The sequence below is a fragment of the Hippoglossus hippoglossus genome, chromosome 15 (assembly GCF_009819705.1).
Source record: "Hippoglossus hippoglossus isolate fHipHip1 chromosome 15, fHipHip1.pri, whole genome shotgun sequence".
Classification (NCBI taxonomy): domain Eukaryota; kingdom Metazoa; phylum Chordata; class Actinopteri; order Pleuronectiformes; family Pleuronectidae; genus Hippoglossus; species Hippoglossus hippoglossus.
In genome coordinates, this window is record NC_047165.1 from 12,616,422 (window position 1) to 12,636,676 (window position 20,255).

At 42.6% G+C, this 20,255-nt stretch overlaps 1 protein-coding gene across 1 annotated transcript; it reads right to left on the bottom strand.

Annotated features, from left to right (window-relative positions):
* Positions 1-1,400: 1,400 nt before the first annotated feature.
* Positions 1,401-16,374, bottom strand: ercc6 (excision repair cross-complementation group 6). The gene is made up of 22 exons (XM_034609527.1): positions 16,301-16,374; positions 15,548-15,753; positions 15,204-15,432; positions 14,852-14,972; positions 14,628-14,742; positions 13,596-14,310; positions 12,003-12,134; positions 11,389-11,547; positions 10,391-10,526; positions 9,960-10,130; positions 9,605-9,781; positions 7,988-8,104; positions 7,431-7,526; positions 6,463-6,681; positions 5,945-6,055; positions 5,236-5,355; positions 4,970-5,064; positions 3,892-4,037; positions 3,126-3,719; positions 2,842-3,010; positions 2,673-2,751; positions 1,401-2,571 (listed from the first exon to the last, which is right to left on the bottom strand). The coding sequence occupies exons 2-22, from the start codon at positions 15,741-15,743 to the stop codon at positions 2,122-2,124; spliced, it is 4,347 nt and encodes a 1,448-aa protein (XP_034465418.1). The 5' UTR covers positions 15,744-15,753; positions 16,301-16,374; the 3' UTR covers positions 1,401-2,121.
* Positions 16,375-20,255: the final 3,881 nt, after the last annotated feature.

The following is a 20,255-nucleotide window of genomic DNA, read 5'->3' on the forward strand; positions in this document are numbered from 1 at the left end:
TACACACGCATACACACACACACTCCTCTCTCTGGGAGTGTCCAGATGTCTCTATAACTGTATAACTGTCTGCAGAGTGTTAAGGCTTTCAGCTAGTGTCGCAGAATCTCACGCCTAATTGGTCCTAATCGGATTATCAGGGCTTTGTCTCTGTCACCCCAACTCCTGGTGTGTGTGCGTGCGTGTTTGTGTGTGTGCGTGCGTGCGTGTGTGTGTCAGAGAAAGACGGAGAGGAAGAGGGGAGATGGGGAGTTATACCCAGGGTGGCAAACGGCAGCTCTGCTCATGGTGCCAAAAAAATTCATCACCAGTGATTGTTATTCCAGAGTCAGGACTATTCCCTAACCATAAACATGCGCACATACCCGCTGCACTTTTTATTTGGTTCTTTCATATATTAAAAAAAGGAGGATGACTGCTTTTGGGTTTTAGATTGACTGTCGGGCGGGTTAATTGCTCGTCAGGGTGTGTTAGGGGGTCCACTTTACAAGGGGCTGCGCATGTTGAACACTCACAAGGCCAAATTTTTGATTTTGTTCACAGCAAGGGGTCCTGCGATTTATTACGCTTCCTCAGATAAATGATCTGCTGCGGGACCCTTTCAATTAGTTTTAAAGCGCATCTGGGACGAGAGAGCGCAGACGCCATGCGTCTCTGAGGTGGAGGCAAAATGAGGCTTCGAGAAGCAGCTGAAATTTAGAAGAGGAGTGCGGGATTGGACTAAACCACATAAAGTGCAGAAAATCCCTTCTAATGGCGCGTAATTGGTTCTGTAATATCATTACAGGCGGATAATGGCCAGTTACAGGGCCCCGCGCTATTAAGGCTTTCCCTGGCGTGCAGCGTTTATGTTATTAAAGGGGGAATATAATGATATTTTAGTTATTAAATGCGCGTAATTAATTTATGCACCACTGAAAATAAAGTTGTTATTATGACCTCGGTGAGGTGCGTGGAGAAAATTGAAATCAAATAACGGTTGATAACTTTATCCCAATATTTGGTCTAGACAACTCTGAAAAGAGAGCAGGGCTGGAGTGTGTGCGTGTGTGTGTGTGCGTGCCTCCTGTCAGCGCCTTTTCCTCTCCAGCCTCTGATGACTACCACTAAATGAAGCAACACTCATCTCTGCCGGTTACAGCCTGTTAACAACTTTTTCTTTTCTAGATTCCTGTCCCATTTTCGGATGACAGTTAGGCTACATGTCCACGATTCACTAAAACTGAAATGTTATCTCTAGAAAAATGAGCAACAAATTTATCCAAATAAATGTACTCATATTTCTTATGGTAAATATTGAAATTTAACACAAACTGGGAATATAGGTCCAAAACTCTCCATGTTCTGCTGGGAAACCTCTATTTAAAGGCATAGCATATATTTTATAATTAATGTTTCTGACTATTTCAATATATCTTTCTTTATTTGAATCCATGTTTACAATTCAAATAACTTAACAGGAACATGTCAGCAGATACATAGCTGTATTCCATACAACATATCCAGGACAGCACATTGTTTTAATATGATATGTTTTATAAATGTAAAACATAGCAGCTCAATAACAGGGAATAATGAGTTGTAGAATTCAAAGCTCTCATCCTGTAAATGGTTTATGAAAAGTGAGTCATAACAAAACCCACCTGAACCTGTGGGGATTTGGTCGTATTTACAGAATGGCACACTACACTTCTGTTACATTTTACAGTGGCACATTAGAAAATCGGAAATATGAGGCTGTTGAGGTACAAAATTTTTAAAAGTTGATACAGATTTAAATACAAAACAAGATAATTCAAGTATAAGCAGGAACAAGCAACAATGAACAGAAACAAAAGTTTAACAACAAAACTCAAAACTGCAGCAGAAATAAATAAAACATTCAAACGGACTTTACCCTTCAGTTCACAGATAATTCACTAACTTTATCACATTAGTTTATCATTGTAGTGTAAAAGGGATTTTCACACCATATTGTTCAACCTCTAATATGAGATTATCCTCAATTTAGATTTTTGCATTTTTTAAGATATTTTCATTTGACACAAGTTAATAAAAAATATATTGTAGGCTTGAACTCTACAGGCTTGTATTTGTTATCAATCACAGTTTAGACTTTCTTCATTGGAAGTGCTGCTTCAGTCTCCAGATGCCTCCCTGACCCGAGGTCCTGGTGAAGTCGCATATGCTCCTCAGCAGCTCTCTAAAGACGGGCGCCTGCTCCTTCGTCAGTCTTGGTTTGAAATACTCCAGCACCTCCTGGGTGGTGGCCTGGCCGTCCACGTTCGCCTGGAAGGCCACGAAGTTACGCACATCCACTAGCAGCTCGTCATGCTCAGTGGGCGGAGGTGGGGGGGAGCTCGTCGTCGGAGCTCCAGAGCCTTCCTCGTCTTCCTCCGCTTCGTCTCTTTGGCTGGAGGGCACGCTGAGGTGATTACGCACTCTCATGTTGGCCAGCAGGGAGGAAGAGGAGAGGGGGGCGGAGTTTGGATCACTCTCTGCCCCCTCCCCGCTGAAATGAGCCCCTGAACCAGGCTTCTTTGACACAGACTTCTTTACAATAGCAGCATCCTAAAGAGAGAAAGCAGATAAATATACACAACATGGAATCACAAATACAAAATGACTGACAGAACAATGCTGTGCATATTTAACAATAATGCTGCTGTTACCTTGCATTTGCTTGGAGTAGCGACGGATTGAACAGGAGGTGGAACCAGGAGGGAATTCTTCTTTTGACCAAACCGTTTCCTGAGTAAACACAGAAGAGAAAAACTGAGACGTGTTTCATGTGAGATAAGTGAAGCTCTAAACAGGCCCAGTGTGTGAGTGGCTGTGTACTTCGCAGGGGGAGGGGGGGGTCTGTTATAGGGCAGCCGGCACTTCTGGCGAGAAACCTTCAGGGCTTTCAGGGCATCTTTGGCCACCCTGTTGGCTTCTGCCTCCACAAGAACATAGTCAGGGTTGGACGCCTCCATGATGGTGTCGTGCTGCATCACACTGTGGATACCTGAAGCAGACCAAAGCAGATGAAAAAAACAAAACAAAGACCCTTAATGGTTAGTGAGACTTATTAACAAACTGTGGGAGAAATGGCAAAATGGTTGGTGCACAAAAACACCCACCAGACTTCCTGAAGAGCTTTGCCAAGACATAATCGTCTGATTTCTTCTGGTCCCCTGGCTCGTTGTCTTCATTCTCCTCTTTGTTAAAAGCCCTTTTCTTCACCAAGTGCGAGATGCGCCGGCCTTCGAACCGAGCGTCTGTGGAGTGTTTACGTTTCTTGTGTTTATGCTTATGTTTGTCTGAGTCAGCGGAGTCACAGTGCTTTGTCTTTTCCCTGTGTTTCTGTGGGCTCGTCAGGGCAGAGGCTCTGTGTTGGTGAGAGCTGGTTGAGTTTTTGCTGGCTGGTTGGGCTGCTTCACAGTCCCTGCTATTTTGTTCTCTATGCTGCATGTCAGTTGAAAGACTTGGCTTTACATCCACGCCATATTGGCTGGTGTCCGTCGTGACATTTATTTTACCCTGAGAGTTTTGTCTGCACAGAGCGGTACTTCCGTCCCTTAATGCAGGAATGTTTGATGAGGAGTGTCTGCTGTCTGCACCAGTTTCCTTCTGGTTTGCTGAGGAGTGTTTGTGAGTACGGCTGGAGTGGTTTAATGTGTGCAATGGTCTCTGCCTCTCGGGTTTCTTAGGTGCCTTGACATCAGAGCCTGTACCTGTTTGAGGATCAAAACAAAACCAGGTCAGGTGAACCCATGAAGCTTTGGAAAATAACCATAACTAGAAAATGAGCTTTAAATCACATTAATGATTGTTTGGAATTATCTGATCAGTGTAGTTTAATGAAAGGACAATAAAATGTCTCAACACGCAATTTAATCGACATACCTGCAAATAGGGCACTGGTCTCTGTTCCCTGAGCTCCATCAGGGTCAGTGAGAGTGAAGAGCTCGTAGATGTCATTCGACTTAAACAACCGTCTCTGTCTGGGGTCCTTCAGAACACGATTGGTCAGAAACTGTTTGAAGATTTGCCTGAATCAAAACAGATAAAACACAGAATTAGATACTTGTGTATAATTTGCCATTTTACCTCAGCAGGCAAACCCCGATCTGCCACCACAGAGTAGTTTGTCTGATGGATGAGAAAATTAGTTAACCGCACAACTGTAGGCATCAAAATAGAATCCCTGCAGTTCTTCCTACTCGCTTTTTGAAAGCACTTTACAGACACAGACCAAACAGAGCGATGCTTTAGAAGTCCTGGATTGGCCATTTAATGATGCTGGAAAGCTTTTCAATTACTGAGAACTGGGATATAGTGCAAGTAGTAATACGGCAGTGATGCGAGCAATTAGTCAAGTCAATGAATATTGTTACCAATACTCGTGAACGTGTGAAGTCAATAGAAAGACAACTAAGATGGAAGACTGGGTAAAAAACAAAAACAAGGCCGGATTAAAAAAAATTTTTTTTATTCATACCGACACTGAAGAGGTTATGTTTTTGTCTGCATTTGCTTGTCTGTTGGTGTGTTTTTCTGTCAGTTAGTTTGTTGGCAGCATTACACAAAAACGACTGGAAAACCACAAAACTTGGTGGAAGGATGCAGTATGTGTTGGGAAAGAACTCATTAACTTTTAGTGCCAATTGCGGATCAGGGGGAGGATCCAGGATTTTTTTTCTCTCACTTTTAAATGTTTTATTACAAAATTATTTTGGAAATAGTTCATGGATATAGATGAAAAAACAACATGTTTAGGAGACTGATATTAATGAGTGCATGCAATTCCAAGATCCAAATAAAAATCCAGATCTCACCTAATTTAAATGTGGTTTAATGAGGGGACAACTGGGCCTCAGCGAATGTATGAACTCTACTGACTGCCATTCTGATTAAGCACTTAGATTTAATAACATGTGTACAGCAGTGCCTAAATCCAAACATGAAAACACTGGTGTCTGACCTGTGGTAGATTTTCTCCTCGATGGTCCCTGCAGTCAGCAGTCTGTAGATCGTCACTTGCTGCTTCTGGCCAATCCTCCACGCTCTTTCCCGGGCCTACAAACACAATACGATGAGATGAGAAGGGGAAAAATATAATGAGAAAATTTGGTTCCCTAATGAAAAAACTAAAAATACCTTTAAGAAAAAAAAAATCAAGAGAAATAATGGAGATTTATGTTTTATTTGAATTATTGTAAGAGTCTGTGTGTGTGTGCTTCTCTTCACCTGTGTGTCAGTACTGGGGTTCCAGTCTGGGTCATAGATGATGACTCTGTTGGCTCCAGTCAGATTGACTCCCAGACCTCCGACTCTAGTCGTCAACAAGAAGATAAAAATGGATTTGTCCTGTAAGAAATAAAGGCAAAGGGGAAAAAAAATGTCAGTGATAAAAGGACATTAAGTCAAGATTAATAGTCACTCTGATATTTACTTTGGGGTAAAATTGTAAAAATACATTTCATTGATAAATTATTAACTTAAAAATGTATGTGATGTCAAAGAACGAGGACGGTATTGTGTTCTCTCAAATAAAAGCCTATTTGAAAATAATCTCACATCTTAATTTAATCTTGGTGTTTGCTTACATTATTCTCTCTACAGAAAAGAAAAGTTTTTTGCCTTTAATTGTATTAGATAGTAACACATTCAATTCTAAAACACTGTAGGTACGCCTGAAGAGTGTTTGATCTGTTTATTAGTTTAGTAATATTACAATCTTTCTTTTAAAGATTTAAAATAAGTATTATAATGATTTGTCATATTTCCCCTTATCTGTATTCCAATACTGAGACAGGACGGTTCATTTTGAACAACAGATTGTCATCAATTAGTGTTTCCACCTCAGGGTGAGGAGAGTTCCATGGAGCCTTTTTCTCCCTCAGGATGGGATTTTCATGGGAAACACTCAGAGCCATTAGGGATGACTAATCCTTACCTCGTTGTAGCGAGCGATGAGCGGCTGACGGGAAGCTATTGGGGTAGTGCCGTCCATTTTCAGGTACGTGTAGTTATTCTCCCTCACAAACATCTCAAAGATGGCCAACATCTGGGGAGGAAGGAGACATAAACAGGACAGAAGAGACTGCGTGAGCGAACGAGAGGAAGAGAGAGAGGGGAAGAGGGGCTGAGGTTTGGATTATCTCTAAAAGGATTAGAGCAGATTAATATTACATGGACAGAGATACCGACAGGGAGGGTGTCAGGTTCCCTCAGAGGTATAATCTCATTGGTATTGACTGCAACAGCTGGGGCCTCTCTCGCTCCCTCACTCACACGCGCACAAACACGTAGACAAACACACACACATAATCATTTTATGTTTAATAATAATTTGAAATTAACTGGATGTAGAGAAGGAATGACATGTCTTGATGTGATTAATACAAGCAGATCTAAATATAGATGTGTATATTGTGAAGTGATCGAGAGGTGAATCGGAGCAGTGTTCCTGACCTGTCTAGACTGAGTGAAGAGCAGGACTTTGTGGTTCTGTTTGAACCAGAGACGCAGCAGTGACTCCACCACTATCAGCTTGCCTGAGCGTTTCCAAAAGCCAAAGTGTTCCTCCTCAGTGAGCTGATCCTCGGGGATTCCCCTCAGCATCCGGGGGCCGCCCGAGAAAAGGTCAGGGTGGTTACAGATCTTACGTAGCGCTATCAGACCTGAAAATACCTAAAGAGCACAAAAACAGGAAAAGGAACAAAGCCTCTTAATTAGACTTTTTCTTCCACCAACACAAAACTGGTGGCAGGTGACAAAACAGGAAAAAAACCACATAGGTAAATTTGACCTGATTTAACAGTGTTGCACCTTTAAACAAATAAACTAATTTACTTTAGTGTACAGGAAGAAGTTACATAATTTATTTACTGACAATAAAGGCTGTGCTTCTTGATGAAGGCCCAACGGTCACTGCATTAGTAATGGTGGTTAATGGACTGAGAGTGACCACCGAATATGACTGTAAGAGTGTGTGCGTGTCAGCGTGTGTGTGTGCGTGTCAGCGTGTGTGTGCGTGTGTGTGCACAATCTGCTGTGGTGACTCCTGGCTCTCCAACCGCATCCATTTGGTCAGTGGTGATAAATGGTCAAGTCTCTCTCTCCAGGGTCTGGCTAATGTGAGAAGACAAACTGCACAACCTCCTTAAAGAGAGCATCTTAAAGAATACTAAAGTCAAGCTATTAGTAGCTAAACAAAATTAACATGGCAAAAAAGACTTTAAGCCACTGAGCTTTTTGAAGTGTAAAAGTGAGAGTAAAAATACACACAAATTACTTTCAATCAAAGGAGAGAACTGTAATTAATCAGTTATTGGGATAGAAACGTAAAAGGAAAAGTCTTCTCGACGCAGATTTTGCTTTGTCTTCGTAATGTATTGTTGGTTGAACATAGTGAATCTGTTTGTCTCAAACTGGCTTACCTGCATGTCCCCGCTAAGTATCTGGTAGACCTCTTTGGAATCCAAGAAGCCCTGATACACCTCCCGCTGTTCCTCTGTTAATCTGCAAAACAGAACCTAAACGCACGCACGCACACACAAACATACACACGCACACACAAACACGCACACACACGGAAGTGTAAGAGTGTGTAATGAGAGGTGAGCATCCGTTTTAAAGCCCCTTGATGAAGTGCAGCGTGCGAGAAGAGAAATTAGAGGGAAGCAATGTGTTTTTTGGAGCCACTGCTCTCCTCTGGGACTGACTTAATGAGCTGAAGTGGACTGAGGAGTCAACCAGCGTCAGCCGCGAGGACAGACCAGAGACCAGCCACCTTAATGAATACCTGCTCCTTTTACTTTGCTGGGACTTTATTAGCTGGCTTCACCTGACAAGGGCCATGAACATTCATCAAATACTCCTTAGACATGGCACATAAAGTCACATCCAATCAGATAAACACCTCCCCAGCTAAAAGATCCAGGCAGGAGAGGCTGTTCAATAAAGGGTCAAATGCCTTTAAGCGTATGATGAATACCTGTTCATTTTTGTCAGGTAAAGAGAGGTTGTCCTTGACGTCCGCCTTCATCCTCCTGAGCAGGTAAGGATTGATGGTGTCCCTCAGCACACATGCACACTTGAACGCCGTCTGGACCTGAAAATCCGCAACAGATTTAGCACAGACAAACAAAAGAAGCATTCAGCTCAGCGTGTCAAACAATCGAGCACTCGCACCTGTCAGCATGCATGTTTCTTGAGGCATGATTGTCGTTTAGCCCCTCTTCCGCCCTCTATCATCACCTCCCTTCAGGCTGTCCCTCTCAGCAGTTTGAGCCATTAAACATTGATCAGAGTGCTGTTGGCCTCCAGGGACAGAGCCCTCCTCTTTCATCAGTGCTACAGGCCAGCTCCATTGCAAACAGAAGGGGAGCTTTAGAAACACCCGGCCCCACCCCACACTTGGACTCCGCTGCAAATGGCCTGCTACACCTCACGCAGAGTCAGTGGTAAAGTCCAGTTAGGATTTGAAACATTAACTCACTAGGGGTCTACAGAGGGATCAAAGAGGCTCAATAATGCTGGAGGGGACAATAAGGTGGTGGGGTTTAAGGCTCAGTGGAGGTTAGAGTGGAAAGGAACAAGAGGAGGGCAGCAGATGATCCAGGTATCCCCGAACAAGCTGCTGAGTCGATTCACATGGGGGTGCAAATGCATGCTTCAGTAATTGATCCCATGTCCACATGCTCACGCAGCCCCACCCGAAAAACGCGCATTTTTACATACAGCTCCTCGAACATACATCGAGCAGAACATCAGCCCGGAGCCCGTTTGCTGCTCAGAGAATTTCGAGGGGAGGATAAGGCAGCAGAGCTTAGCCCTCTCTGACCATTTAATAACATTAATAATTAGTAAAGGTTTTTATTATCGACAGCGGAAGAAGCATCAATAGCCGGCTTAAATAATTAAATCCATACAGTCAGTGGGTTATTAACGATTGAACACTAATGACAAAGGGCTACAATTTAGCTCACTGGCTCTCCACTTTAGCCTCTCCCTCCCTCACACACACTGGGGATGTACTGAAGTTCCTTTGCATGGACCTACATTATCCTGCCCTGCACTTAATGGCTGTCTTGTTCCTCCATCACTCCTTCTGACCTGCTTCAGTCCAGCTCTCCCAAAACTGTGTATGTGAATGTGCATGAATACTGTTATCAAGTGACACTTTACCCCTTCATTACTCCCTCCCTATGCTACAGTTAGTTTTTATAGGGTTTCTGGATTAATTGATTACGTCTTGCATGTATGCTATCCCTGTTCTCAACTTTCTACTCACGTTGGACCACAGCGGAAATAAACCATGCAGTTTTTTGTTCTATTTATACAGCGACTGTTACTTTAAAAACTTCCCTCTAACTTTTAATGAAAATTGTCATATTAAATTAACTTGCACACTCCTAAAAACAAGATAAATCACAACAACACTCTAATGGATGGTCTTAAGTTACTCCTTTACTTTTATATATGCTTCAAATCTCATATGGGGTGATCTTCTTCATTTTACCTCTATCCTTCATAGTTAAAAAAAACAATGACACGTAGTTAAGCAGTAAATCCTAATTGTGCATTCGTGTGTGAGGGTGTGTTCCAGTACCTGTACAGGTGAGGCGTTGCTGTATCCACCCATGGTGATTGGCACAGAGAACTGCTCCATGAACACAGGTAATGTCCCCAGTTTACCAGGAAAGACAAAGTCAAACAGAGACCACAGCTCCTTCAAGTTGTTCTGCATGGGGGAGCCTGACAGGATGAACCTGTGGGGAGTACGAAACTAGAGAGAGAATAGAAAATGTTTATTATTTATTCCTAAAATATAATGTGATGATCTAGCACATTTATGTTTCTCATTTGCCTATATAACATTTATTACTAAGCAAAAGTGCTACTGACTAGGCCCTTGAGGTGCAGCGGTCGAACTGTGCGCGTCAATGAATGGGAGTGAACGTTACCTGTTTGCAGGCTGTGGTACAACCAGCATTTGGATTTCTGATCTTGTGACCCTCGTCCAGTATAATGTAGTGCCAATCGTATCGCTGCAGCACCTCTTGCATATTCCTCACAGCTGAATATGAGGTTATCAAGATACCGTGACAGGATGCTATCTCTGGAATGAGTCTTGCCTGCAACAGAAAAAAAAACGGAGACACAAACCTCATCAGTACAGGTTTTCATCAATGCAATTCATAACCATCTCTAGTATCCTGCACTGTCCAAGCAGAGCATCTCTGTTATTATTGTTTTTTTTAGCAGAGAGGAGAAGAGGGGAAGAGGGGAAGAGGTTAGGAGGTAATATTGCATGAACAGACCTCTAGTGCCCCCCAGAGGAAAAAAATTATGAATTATAAATATGAAAACCCAACATGCACAAACACTCATCTACCTTGTTGCTGGTGAAAGAGCCAGTCTCGTGTAGAACGGCCACTCTGAAAGCAGGCCACCAGGTGTGAAACTCCTTCACCCACTGGTGCATGACTGTAGCTGGGCACACAATGACGGTGGGACCCAGACCAACATACCTGAAACCAAACACACAGCAGAGACATGTTTAATTCCAAACCTGTGATTAAGATGCGTAAACAAGACAATGCAGGATTTATTTAACTTTCACTAACTTCAGCATATGACATTTATCATTTCTATACAAAAATATTAAAAAAAAAATCAAGGCTTCTCCCTTTTATGTAAGAGTGCTTGATGTGTATTTACAATATTTGATGCGTTCTGACATATCAAAATAGAGGAAACTGACTGTCCTACAACAGACTTAACCTCCGCTGCTCCACTCATTCTCTGTGCCTAACAAATGAATCAAAGAAGGTGCGCGACCACACGCTCAACTCCTCTGTGAAGATTTACAAGAGCTTTGTCAAACAAACACAAACATATGCACACGCAAAGAGACACTAATGGGCTTGTATGAACCTCTGCCTGGTGGAAGCTATTGATACTGGGCCATAATTGAGTTTGCAAGCAATCAATTTGTGGGCGTCTATAGTAGACAGAGTATTGACCATCACTGAAGCTCCACCTCCTTAAGTGCATGCGTGTCGTTTGTGCAGTAAAAACCAAATCACTGCATCATGGTTTTCCACAGTTGATTTGTTGTCCCACACCTGCTCCACTCCCACTTTATGAGTCCAAAATTCACTTTAAGTGTTCATAAGGCCTCGGACTCTGCCCTAACACACACACACACACACACACCTACAGAGTGTCCATGTTTTCTCTGGTGCCTGCAGTAAGAAAGTGAAGAGTCTGATAATTGAAACATGTTTAATAATTCAGATGAACACTCTCAAGCAGATATCCCCCCTAATCAAATATTCATATCATACAGACACACAGTCTCTGGCCACAGTTTGTTTTGCGTGTGTGCACCTGTAGTTGGATCCTCTGGTCCTCAGTTTACTGTAGCTCAGTCCAGCCAGAAAGCAGATGACCTGGATGGTTTTACCCAATCCCATCTCGTCTCCTAGGATGCCACCTGCCTGCTGACAGTGGAGTTCCCACAGCCACCGCACACCTGTCTGCTGGTACCTTAAAATGCGATATACACATATGGACATGTTTATAGTTTTGGCTGGTACACCAAAATTAAATTACATACAGGAACCAACATTGTATTAGATTTTGATTATCACCATACCCCAGTCAGAACAAGTGCACATGTTGGGATGAATTGTGACAAACGTGGAGCTTTGACAAGACACGGTCAATATCAATAATGTTCTAATGAAAATATAAATTTTAGTTTTAGATAGGAAAAACTATCAGCTAAGCTTACATACAAGTGAGAATTCCCTTTAACTGTGACTACTTGTGATCCATTATGGTGTCCTGATTCAACAACCTTTGGTAATCAGTATAATTTCACCATTAATATATGAGCAAAGGGTGTGATGTAGAAAAATGTTTGTCACTCATCACGTCCTCAGTTGAAAACAGTTTCTTACTGACTGTTAAAATAACTAATACGCTTAATTCAAACTTACTTGTAAAGTTTTTTCCAGAGGAAACCAGGAACTTTAAAGCCTTCATCAAACTCTGCATCGCTGTCATCTGTGAGCTCCTCACCTCTCTCCCTCTTATCCTCCCTTTCTCGAAGACGTTGTCGCTTCCATCTCCTATTGGCACAAGGATTACAGATTATTTAATTAGTAAAAAAAATTACTCTATTTTCCAGTGAAGATCTTGGGGGTTTAATATGAATTAGAAAACAAAGGTCAATTGCTGCGATTGAAGATAAAGAACTTAGACCTACTTAATCTTTAGATGAAGAGTAACAAGACAACTGTTAGTTCAAACTCTGAGGTTAGGGTTCTTGATCATCTAAGCTCAAAGTGAGATTTTTCAAGTGATGTCTGTTTCATGTTGGATTTCTTTCTGTGTAGATAGAAGACATGTGACACACTAGTGATATGTCCAAGCTATAAAGTACCCTGATGCCCTAAGCACACTGAGATAGATCCAGCTAGGAGCAACCCTCAACAGGGTGAGCAAGTACAGGGAATGGACGTATGTTCCATTTGCACCAACTGCACTCACTGATTTATTTTAAGAGTTGCATACACAGGTGTATGGACAGCAAATGTTTTGAGATGTGGGTTCTGTTTTTCCCTTGAGCAGTGGAACATCTACAGCTAAAAGGGAAATGTAAAGGAGAACAGTTTTAATAGTGCAGGAGAGAGGGCAGTTAGAGGCACAGTCGTCGCGCAGCAAATGAAGATTGATACAGACAATTAGTAGTGCGAGTTCCCCAGAAAGGTGTGAGGTGCAGAGGATAAGAATCCATCTTCATTTGGGCCTGGTCCTGTCACCCTGCCACGAATCTGGTCCTTTAGCTGGGCCTGGGAGACCACACTCTCTAATTAAGTCAAGACTAAGCATTGGTTCAGTTAATTACACTTTTCTGCCCCCGCTCCGCCCCCCCACCCAACTACAAATACCACCCGCTCTAATAATATCATTCCTCATATAAGCTCGCCACACCATCCATGCCGTGCCTATGCAGTTGAATTGACATTCAATCACTGCAGTGTAGAAAAAGGACACATGCCAACACAATTTATTTGGCAGCTATAAATATGAAATCTCATTAGGGCTGCTCTTCCATTAATTTGAGCAATAGAGTGAGTGCGTGTATAAAACCATGTGCAGGAGGATAATTAGGCCAGTGTGCGAGCAGAGAGAGAAGAAGAGCAGGGAGTGAATTTGCTTAGTCAAGAAACAGCTGCCAATCTCATCTGGGATTAACTCTCCTTCTGCACTACGGAGCCAGCAGAAAACAACTGCTCGTCTCCCCCTACCAAAGGGAATAACAATAGCACATTTGCACCCCTGCCATTACATATGTGACAAAGTTAGAGGCTCAATCTGGTTGGTCGAGCATGTCATTTACGGGCATTCTCTTTAGAAGACTCACAGATGAAAACTTTTTGCATCTTTGCAGCCAAACGTAACTCCAAGTAGAAATCTGCTGTTTACAAACTGTAAATGAATGTAAAAATACATAAAGTTGCTTAATTTATGTAAAAGTAAATGCTAAAAATAACTCAACGTTCGAAGCAGCAAGAGGAAGATCATACCTTATTCGCTGTCTGTAGTACTCCACATCTCCATCGTCTTTACATTTGTTCTGTTTACCCTTCCCCGCCTCCTCTTCATCTGAACTCTCAGGACAGTATTCTTCCTCACTATCCTCTTTTTTTTTTGCTTTCTTCCCCCCTCTCCCTTCAGTTTTTCTCTTGTATGGTGTCAACTGATAGTCATCGTCATCATCATCTTCCCCAAAGCCCTCCTCCATGGCTTCTCTTTCCTCTTGGTCAGGATCCATGACTTCATCAGAGGGCAGGTACTCGGAAGCATCACTTTCGCTCTCCTCTCCCTCTGTGCGATGCCTCCTCTTTGGTTTGGGCAGTGGAAGCTCAGTCTTTGGACGAGCTTTGGGATGGACCTTCAGAGCAGTGATCTGCAGCTTTTGGATGCGCTTCTTTAGTTTTTTATCCTTAGGGGTAACAGTCTTGGTTTTCACCCTGGCTTCCTTGTCAGGGATAAGTCCTGACTTCCTCTTCTTCTTTAGAAGAGGAACTCTCTTCCTGTCAGTGGCTAATTGGGCCTGGTCTGTCAAGTACTGGTCAAAGGCAGAGTTCTCAGCAAGCATCACTTTCCGGGGCTCCTTCTTGACCTCTTTCTGAGGAATTCTGGTTCCAAAAGGAGTCATGTGACCTGTCCGGATAAGCTCTTCCCACTCGGTCTCCTGAGAGGGCATTAGCATGCTGCCCAGTGTAGACGGCCCAGCTTCTGGTACAACACACACACACAAATGCAGGTTTATGTATTGAACTTTCTGAGAAACTTAAATGTCTATTGATGGCTGCTCAGAATGTTTTGCTTTTTTACATCACAGATCAGTTGAATTCTAACAAAGGACTTATTTGTTTTAAAAGGCAACACAAGCATCAAAGAGAAACAAACAGGTCTCAAAGCTAAACAGTGCTGAATGGAAGCACAACAGTAGAGAGAAAAAAAACATTTCAACAGTAAAAGTAACTCGCTTGTTAAATGAGGAAACAAGAAATCACAGGTTAAAAAATAAATTAAAAAAAAATAAAACTAACCTTCCTCTTCATCAACCTCTGCCAAAAGCTCAGCTTCAACCCTCAGGGTGTCCTCTCCTCCCAGAATGGCCTGAAGTCGCTTCTGTTTGGCTCTGACTTTCTTGAGCTGTTTCTCCTGAATTGTGTTTTCATCATCATTATAGTTACTATCAATATCATGTTTATACAACATTATAATGTAAACTGTATACTGTTATTTGAACTGTTTGTCATACGTATTTTACCTTATTTTCCTTCTGTCGTTTGACCGACTCAATCTTGCGACTGATATCTTTGCTGGAAGCAGCATAGGGAGACAGCTGCTCAATAATCTTGTTGACTTGTTTGAGAGATGTCGTAACGGACCTGAAACACACACCATAAATAGACAGAGTTAGATTTATCATGCATGTGCATACTTTGTGAGAACTTCAAAGACATCGCTGGGAAATTGTTTATATATTAGAAATTATGATATGAGGTGATTATGCTTCTGTAATTCCTAGAGAAACTGACTAATTGTTATTCATTTACCACTGCTACAATCAGTATGATCTATCATCTACAGGCCATATTATTGCAGTTATTTTCCTTCACCTGACATCGTCGAGCACAGACTGGTACTCCTTCTCAGCCTCCACTTTGGCAGCAGCCTGACTGGCCTCCTGTATCGCCTCATCCACTTGCTGCAGGACACCTTGCTCCAGCACATCCTGATCATACACGGCCACACCAAGGCCCTGGAGTTCATCTGCTCCAGAGCTGGCAAACGCTGCTTGGATACGCTGTCGGTCGATCTGCAACAAGGCCCCGGACTTCTTGCCGGCTACAAACAGTTCACCAAAGATAACAATGCATTACATGTCATGACTGTGTCATAACGATTAGTCCTTAAACCTGTCACTTTTCTCTATTTTGCTCCACAGTGCTGCATAGCTCACCACTGCTCTCTCCGGGTCCAGTGTTGGCAGGATAGGCTGCAGCAGCCTCAGAGCCCTGGCTGTTTTCAGGGAGAGAGCAGACGGCCGAGGCTCCTCCTGAAGCCCCATCCTCCTCTGCTGCTCCCGGGGTGAGCGCAGCACTGGCCGGGCTGGAGAGAGAGGAGGGCACCTGGTCCTCTGAACCGTTCACAGGCATGTTGATGCGGCTGAAAGCAGAGTCAGTCAGTGGGTCAAACTCCTGTCAACAAACGCTGTAAGTCTCCTCTGTGCTCATACAGTGTGCAAATACAATACATCGTGATTACTGGACGTGGGTAAAGTGTGTTGCACCTGAAGACTTCACGTAAACTGCATTAGAATTAGATATTTAACGTTATGGTCTGGAATACCTGTTATCACTGTTTTATCACGAGTTTAAGCTATTTCGTTAACGAGTGAGCGTAGAAATCACATTTATCAAAATCATTTTCACCTACAAATACCCATCAAGAAGCGGTTAGAAGTGCATCTATAACATCCACAATAAGTTCACAAAAGAATAATAATTTCTCTCACAGGGGTCCATTGTTTATGTGGCTATGCTAGCCTGCTAAGCTAACCGGGTGAGAAGCATCCTCGGCTGCTCATCTTTAGCGAACAGCCGCGTCGCTTCAACCAAACCCGGGTGGATATTAACACGGCAGCCGGGGACGTGTGGAGGAGGTTGGGGACATTTAACCGCGTGACAAAGAGACAATGACAGAATTTACTCACAGAACGATTAGTTACAAAACATCACCGACTCCGTTTATGTCACATTCCTCTGGCCACGCTCCCTGGTTTCCGGTGCCAGAGGAGGCGCTGCTCGAGCTCAACATCCACTGATTGTTATACAGCGCCCTCTGCTGGTTTCACAGCCGCAGGAGCCCGCGGCCTCTAGGTGGCGCCACGGAACCAGTTATTTCAGCAGAGGCTGAGCAGTTCAGGACTTAGATGAACAATGTGCATTGGAAATGTGCTGCACCAAATTTGGACATGTAATCTATTTTCTTTGTGTTATGCGTAATCAGCTTTGGGAACCAGGCAGACGTAGGTGTCAGAGACGGAGCCAGGAATTTTGGGAGTTTTTTTTTCTGTTGCAGTCACGGTGCACTTCAGCCAGACATTACATAACGGCTTTGTCATATCTACTACTCCTCTGCAAAGTAAGATGATAAATGTGTGTTAATACAGAGTCTTGATGACCACTCCGAGCTCTTTACATCACAGTTTTGCCATTTACCCAATCACACACACTTTCATACACTGCATCTATGTGTATCTCTCACACACTGTCAGCGCAGCCGTCAGGAGCAACACGGGGTTCAGTGTCTTGCCAAAGGACACTTCGTCATTCGGGGACTGGGATCAAACCACCAATCTTCTGGTTAGAGGACTACCCGCTTAAATTTTATTTTACTTTATTTTTGCTTAATCTTTATTTGATCAGCCAGTCTCATTGAGCTTTTCCTTTTTTTTTTCAAGATAGACACGAGAATAGGAATCGTTCACATCAGCAAATAAATAAAAGCCACACAACAAAGACTTAACGAAAACACTTTCAAGAATCTTGAAAAACATCAGATAACAAAGATTTTAAATAAAGAATGTAATGTTCATTGCAATAGCTGCATAATACCTGAACCCAGTTCTGCCAACATTACTGCGAGCGTATCTAAGGTGATGTAGTTACTGGATTGTGTTATGTAGTGACATGTAAATGAGACACGAGACACAAGGTCGTCCTGAAGCCTCAACAGTAGCCCCTTTATAAATGATTAACATAATGTGACTGTTTAAAGATGTCCATCCAACTAGTAGATTTAGGGTTTGGAGAGCCTGCGCCTCTTGGATGTCTCAAACGCGAGCCGTGCCAAATTCTAGCATCTCAGAGGAAGTTTATTTCCAGTGTCTTGCAACAATAAATTCAGGACTTAATTAAAATATCCACTTCGCCATGCACTGCTCGGCCCGAGCAGAGGCCAGCGATCTTTCCAAACAGTGTTATATGTGTAAACAGACGCATCTATATGGATGGAGATATTGCTGTTAACCTTGGCAGAGAAAGTGAAGGAAGATGGAGACATTGGTTTATTTTATTTGCTTTACTAGTAAATGTGGGTCACCTTCAGTGGACCCTCCCCAGAGACACTGGAGGGGGTTTGAATTTAAAAAGAACTCAGCTGAAAGGAAAGTGTGTCACGGTTTAAAAATCAGGCCTTGTAGTTTAATTAGAAGACCTGCAGTGTGCAGAGCTGGGATCAGGTAGCCAACACACACACACACACAGTTTTCTGTTTCTGTTTTCGTCTGGACAGTTGATATAAAAGAGCCAAAGATGGGAGTCAGAGAAAAATGTCAGATAAACGATCAAGCTGCTGATGAATCACGTGCGGTGGGAACCAAACCAATCCATTGTTGTGACTGGGAGGTTGAGCTGCGGAGAGGAATGTTAAACTCTTGTCTGTCTTCACCCTCCTCCTTTTTGTGTTTTTTCAAGCGATACTTGACAACGTTGTATCACAGAGGAGCAGGAGATAATGTGTACGTACAGGGCTGTGTTTTCTGCACATCATAACTTAGGTGAAATTAGCCAACAGACCACACCGAGCTCGATTTAGTGGGTGGCAAAGCTGTCCGTCTCGACTTTATGTGTGTGAGTGCGTTGCATTCATGTGTGAGACTGACGGGGCCCATGCAACGAATTCTGCTACTTTGTGTGTTTGTAGAGTTTGTAGATTTATAGGGTGTAGGAGGGTAGGGTGTAAATCCCAGAAGGTACAGCGGCGTGATGTTAACACTGCTGCTCTGTGCTGCTCCGCATCCCGACAGGAGAATAACAAGCAGAGCAAGATTTTAAGAGAAGGAACGTTACGGGATTGAGTTTACATGTGCAAGGCATGATGGGCTTATTTTACAGAGTTATGGTTCCAAAACATGCCGAGTGTTTGTGTGTATAAATGGGTAAATGAGGTAACATGAGAAGCTGGAGCGCACCATGTGATACATGCTCTGCACTCTATCATCTCTGTGTGATTTGAACATGTGTTACGTCCAACCTCTCCAAGCTGTTTGAAATGAAGCTGCCCTGCTCGCCCATTACACTCATTCTGAATGACCTATCAAATGGGGGGTTTAGCTGGGCTTAGAGCAATGAAAAACATATTTGCCATTCGTTTGAAGCCCCCCCCAACTCTTTAGGTGGTTGGGTTCTGACCATAGGTTCTGACCTACCTGGGCATTGTGTACATGGGAGTTGTAGAGTACTCGAAGGATTCAGTTATTGCCTTCGTTTTTTAAAAACTTTTAATGAACCTCAAGGAGCTTTTGCAGGGATCAGTGGCCTAGATGTGGGGTAGCCGGGGTCCCCTTTTTTTCCTGATAGATTTCAACATTTTTAAAATTGTCTTTGTTATCATTATTTGTTGTCGAAAATAAGACAAGTTGGTGAATATCCCTCGTATGTTTTAGGTTCATCCGCACTAGCTTGACGTTAAGTTGCGAACCACCACCGGATGTTTGGGACATATCATCAGTCGTCTACCTTAATGTCAACTGATGTTTTTATTTTATTTTATTTTTATCATTTGGGTTTTTTGTGTATTTGCCTTTATTTCAGTGTTTTTTTGGGTTAAAAAAATGAACACTCGTCAGAGTGTTTGAGTCTGAATGGCCTTTGTCGGTCACCTACACGTGATGAATGTCTCAAGGATAAAGTCAGCCTTCTAAAGAATTTTATCAGAGAGGATATTTTTTTCCATTGCTTTTTCGATGCTCATCATTATTAATATTATTATTATTGGTCAGGGTCTTCAATGTATGGAGTTTGAATGTTCTTCCTGTTTCTATGTAGGTGTTCTCAGAGTACTCCAGCTTCCCCCCACAGTCCAAAGACATGCAGAATGGGGATTTGGTTAATTGGAGATTTTAAATTGACCGTGGGTGTGAATGGGAGTGAGAATGGTTGTGTTATGTACCCTACCTCTCGCCCACATGCCCAATGTCAGCTGGGATTGGCTCCAGCTCCCCCAGCGACCCTCAAAGGATAAGCAGTATAGATAATGGATGGATTATTATTTCACTTCCGCTGAAACAGCGATTTATTAGGTACACAATATTACGGAAAATATTGACATGTCTTGTTACTACACTGGATTATTTATAAACTGGTTCTTCTCTGATAGAACAATATGTAACCAGTCTCTGCTGTGACCTTGCGAACTGTGCTGTTGAATTTCATTTCTAACTTATCCTTGCACTTTTGCATTTTTAACATTCTCATGAAGAGTTTTGTCTTCGCTGAAATGCCAGTGTGCATTGTGGTGTGTGTGTGTGTGCGCCTGGTAACAAGTGAAATGTGAGGATTCCTTTGTGGTCATCTTCTCTCTCAAAATTTAGATGTACAACTTGATGCTCTTCAGAGAAGTCAGACTGGATTTGTTTTCTTTTTTTGCGGCATAAACCCCAACAAAAATTCCACTGCTCCAGGGCATTTTCTTTTCATAACAATTCATTTCTCCAGAGAATAATGTTTTTCATTTTTCCTGGGTTTTCTTTACAAGAAACATTTACACATGCAAAAAATTTACTTTTTCCCAGGATATAATAATATAACCAATAATAATATGTAAAACCAATGTGTGAAGTTGTAAAAAATAAGTGAGACCTGACACAGTTAATGAATCGATTA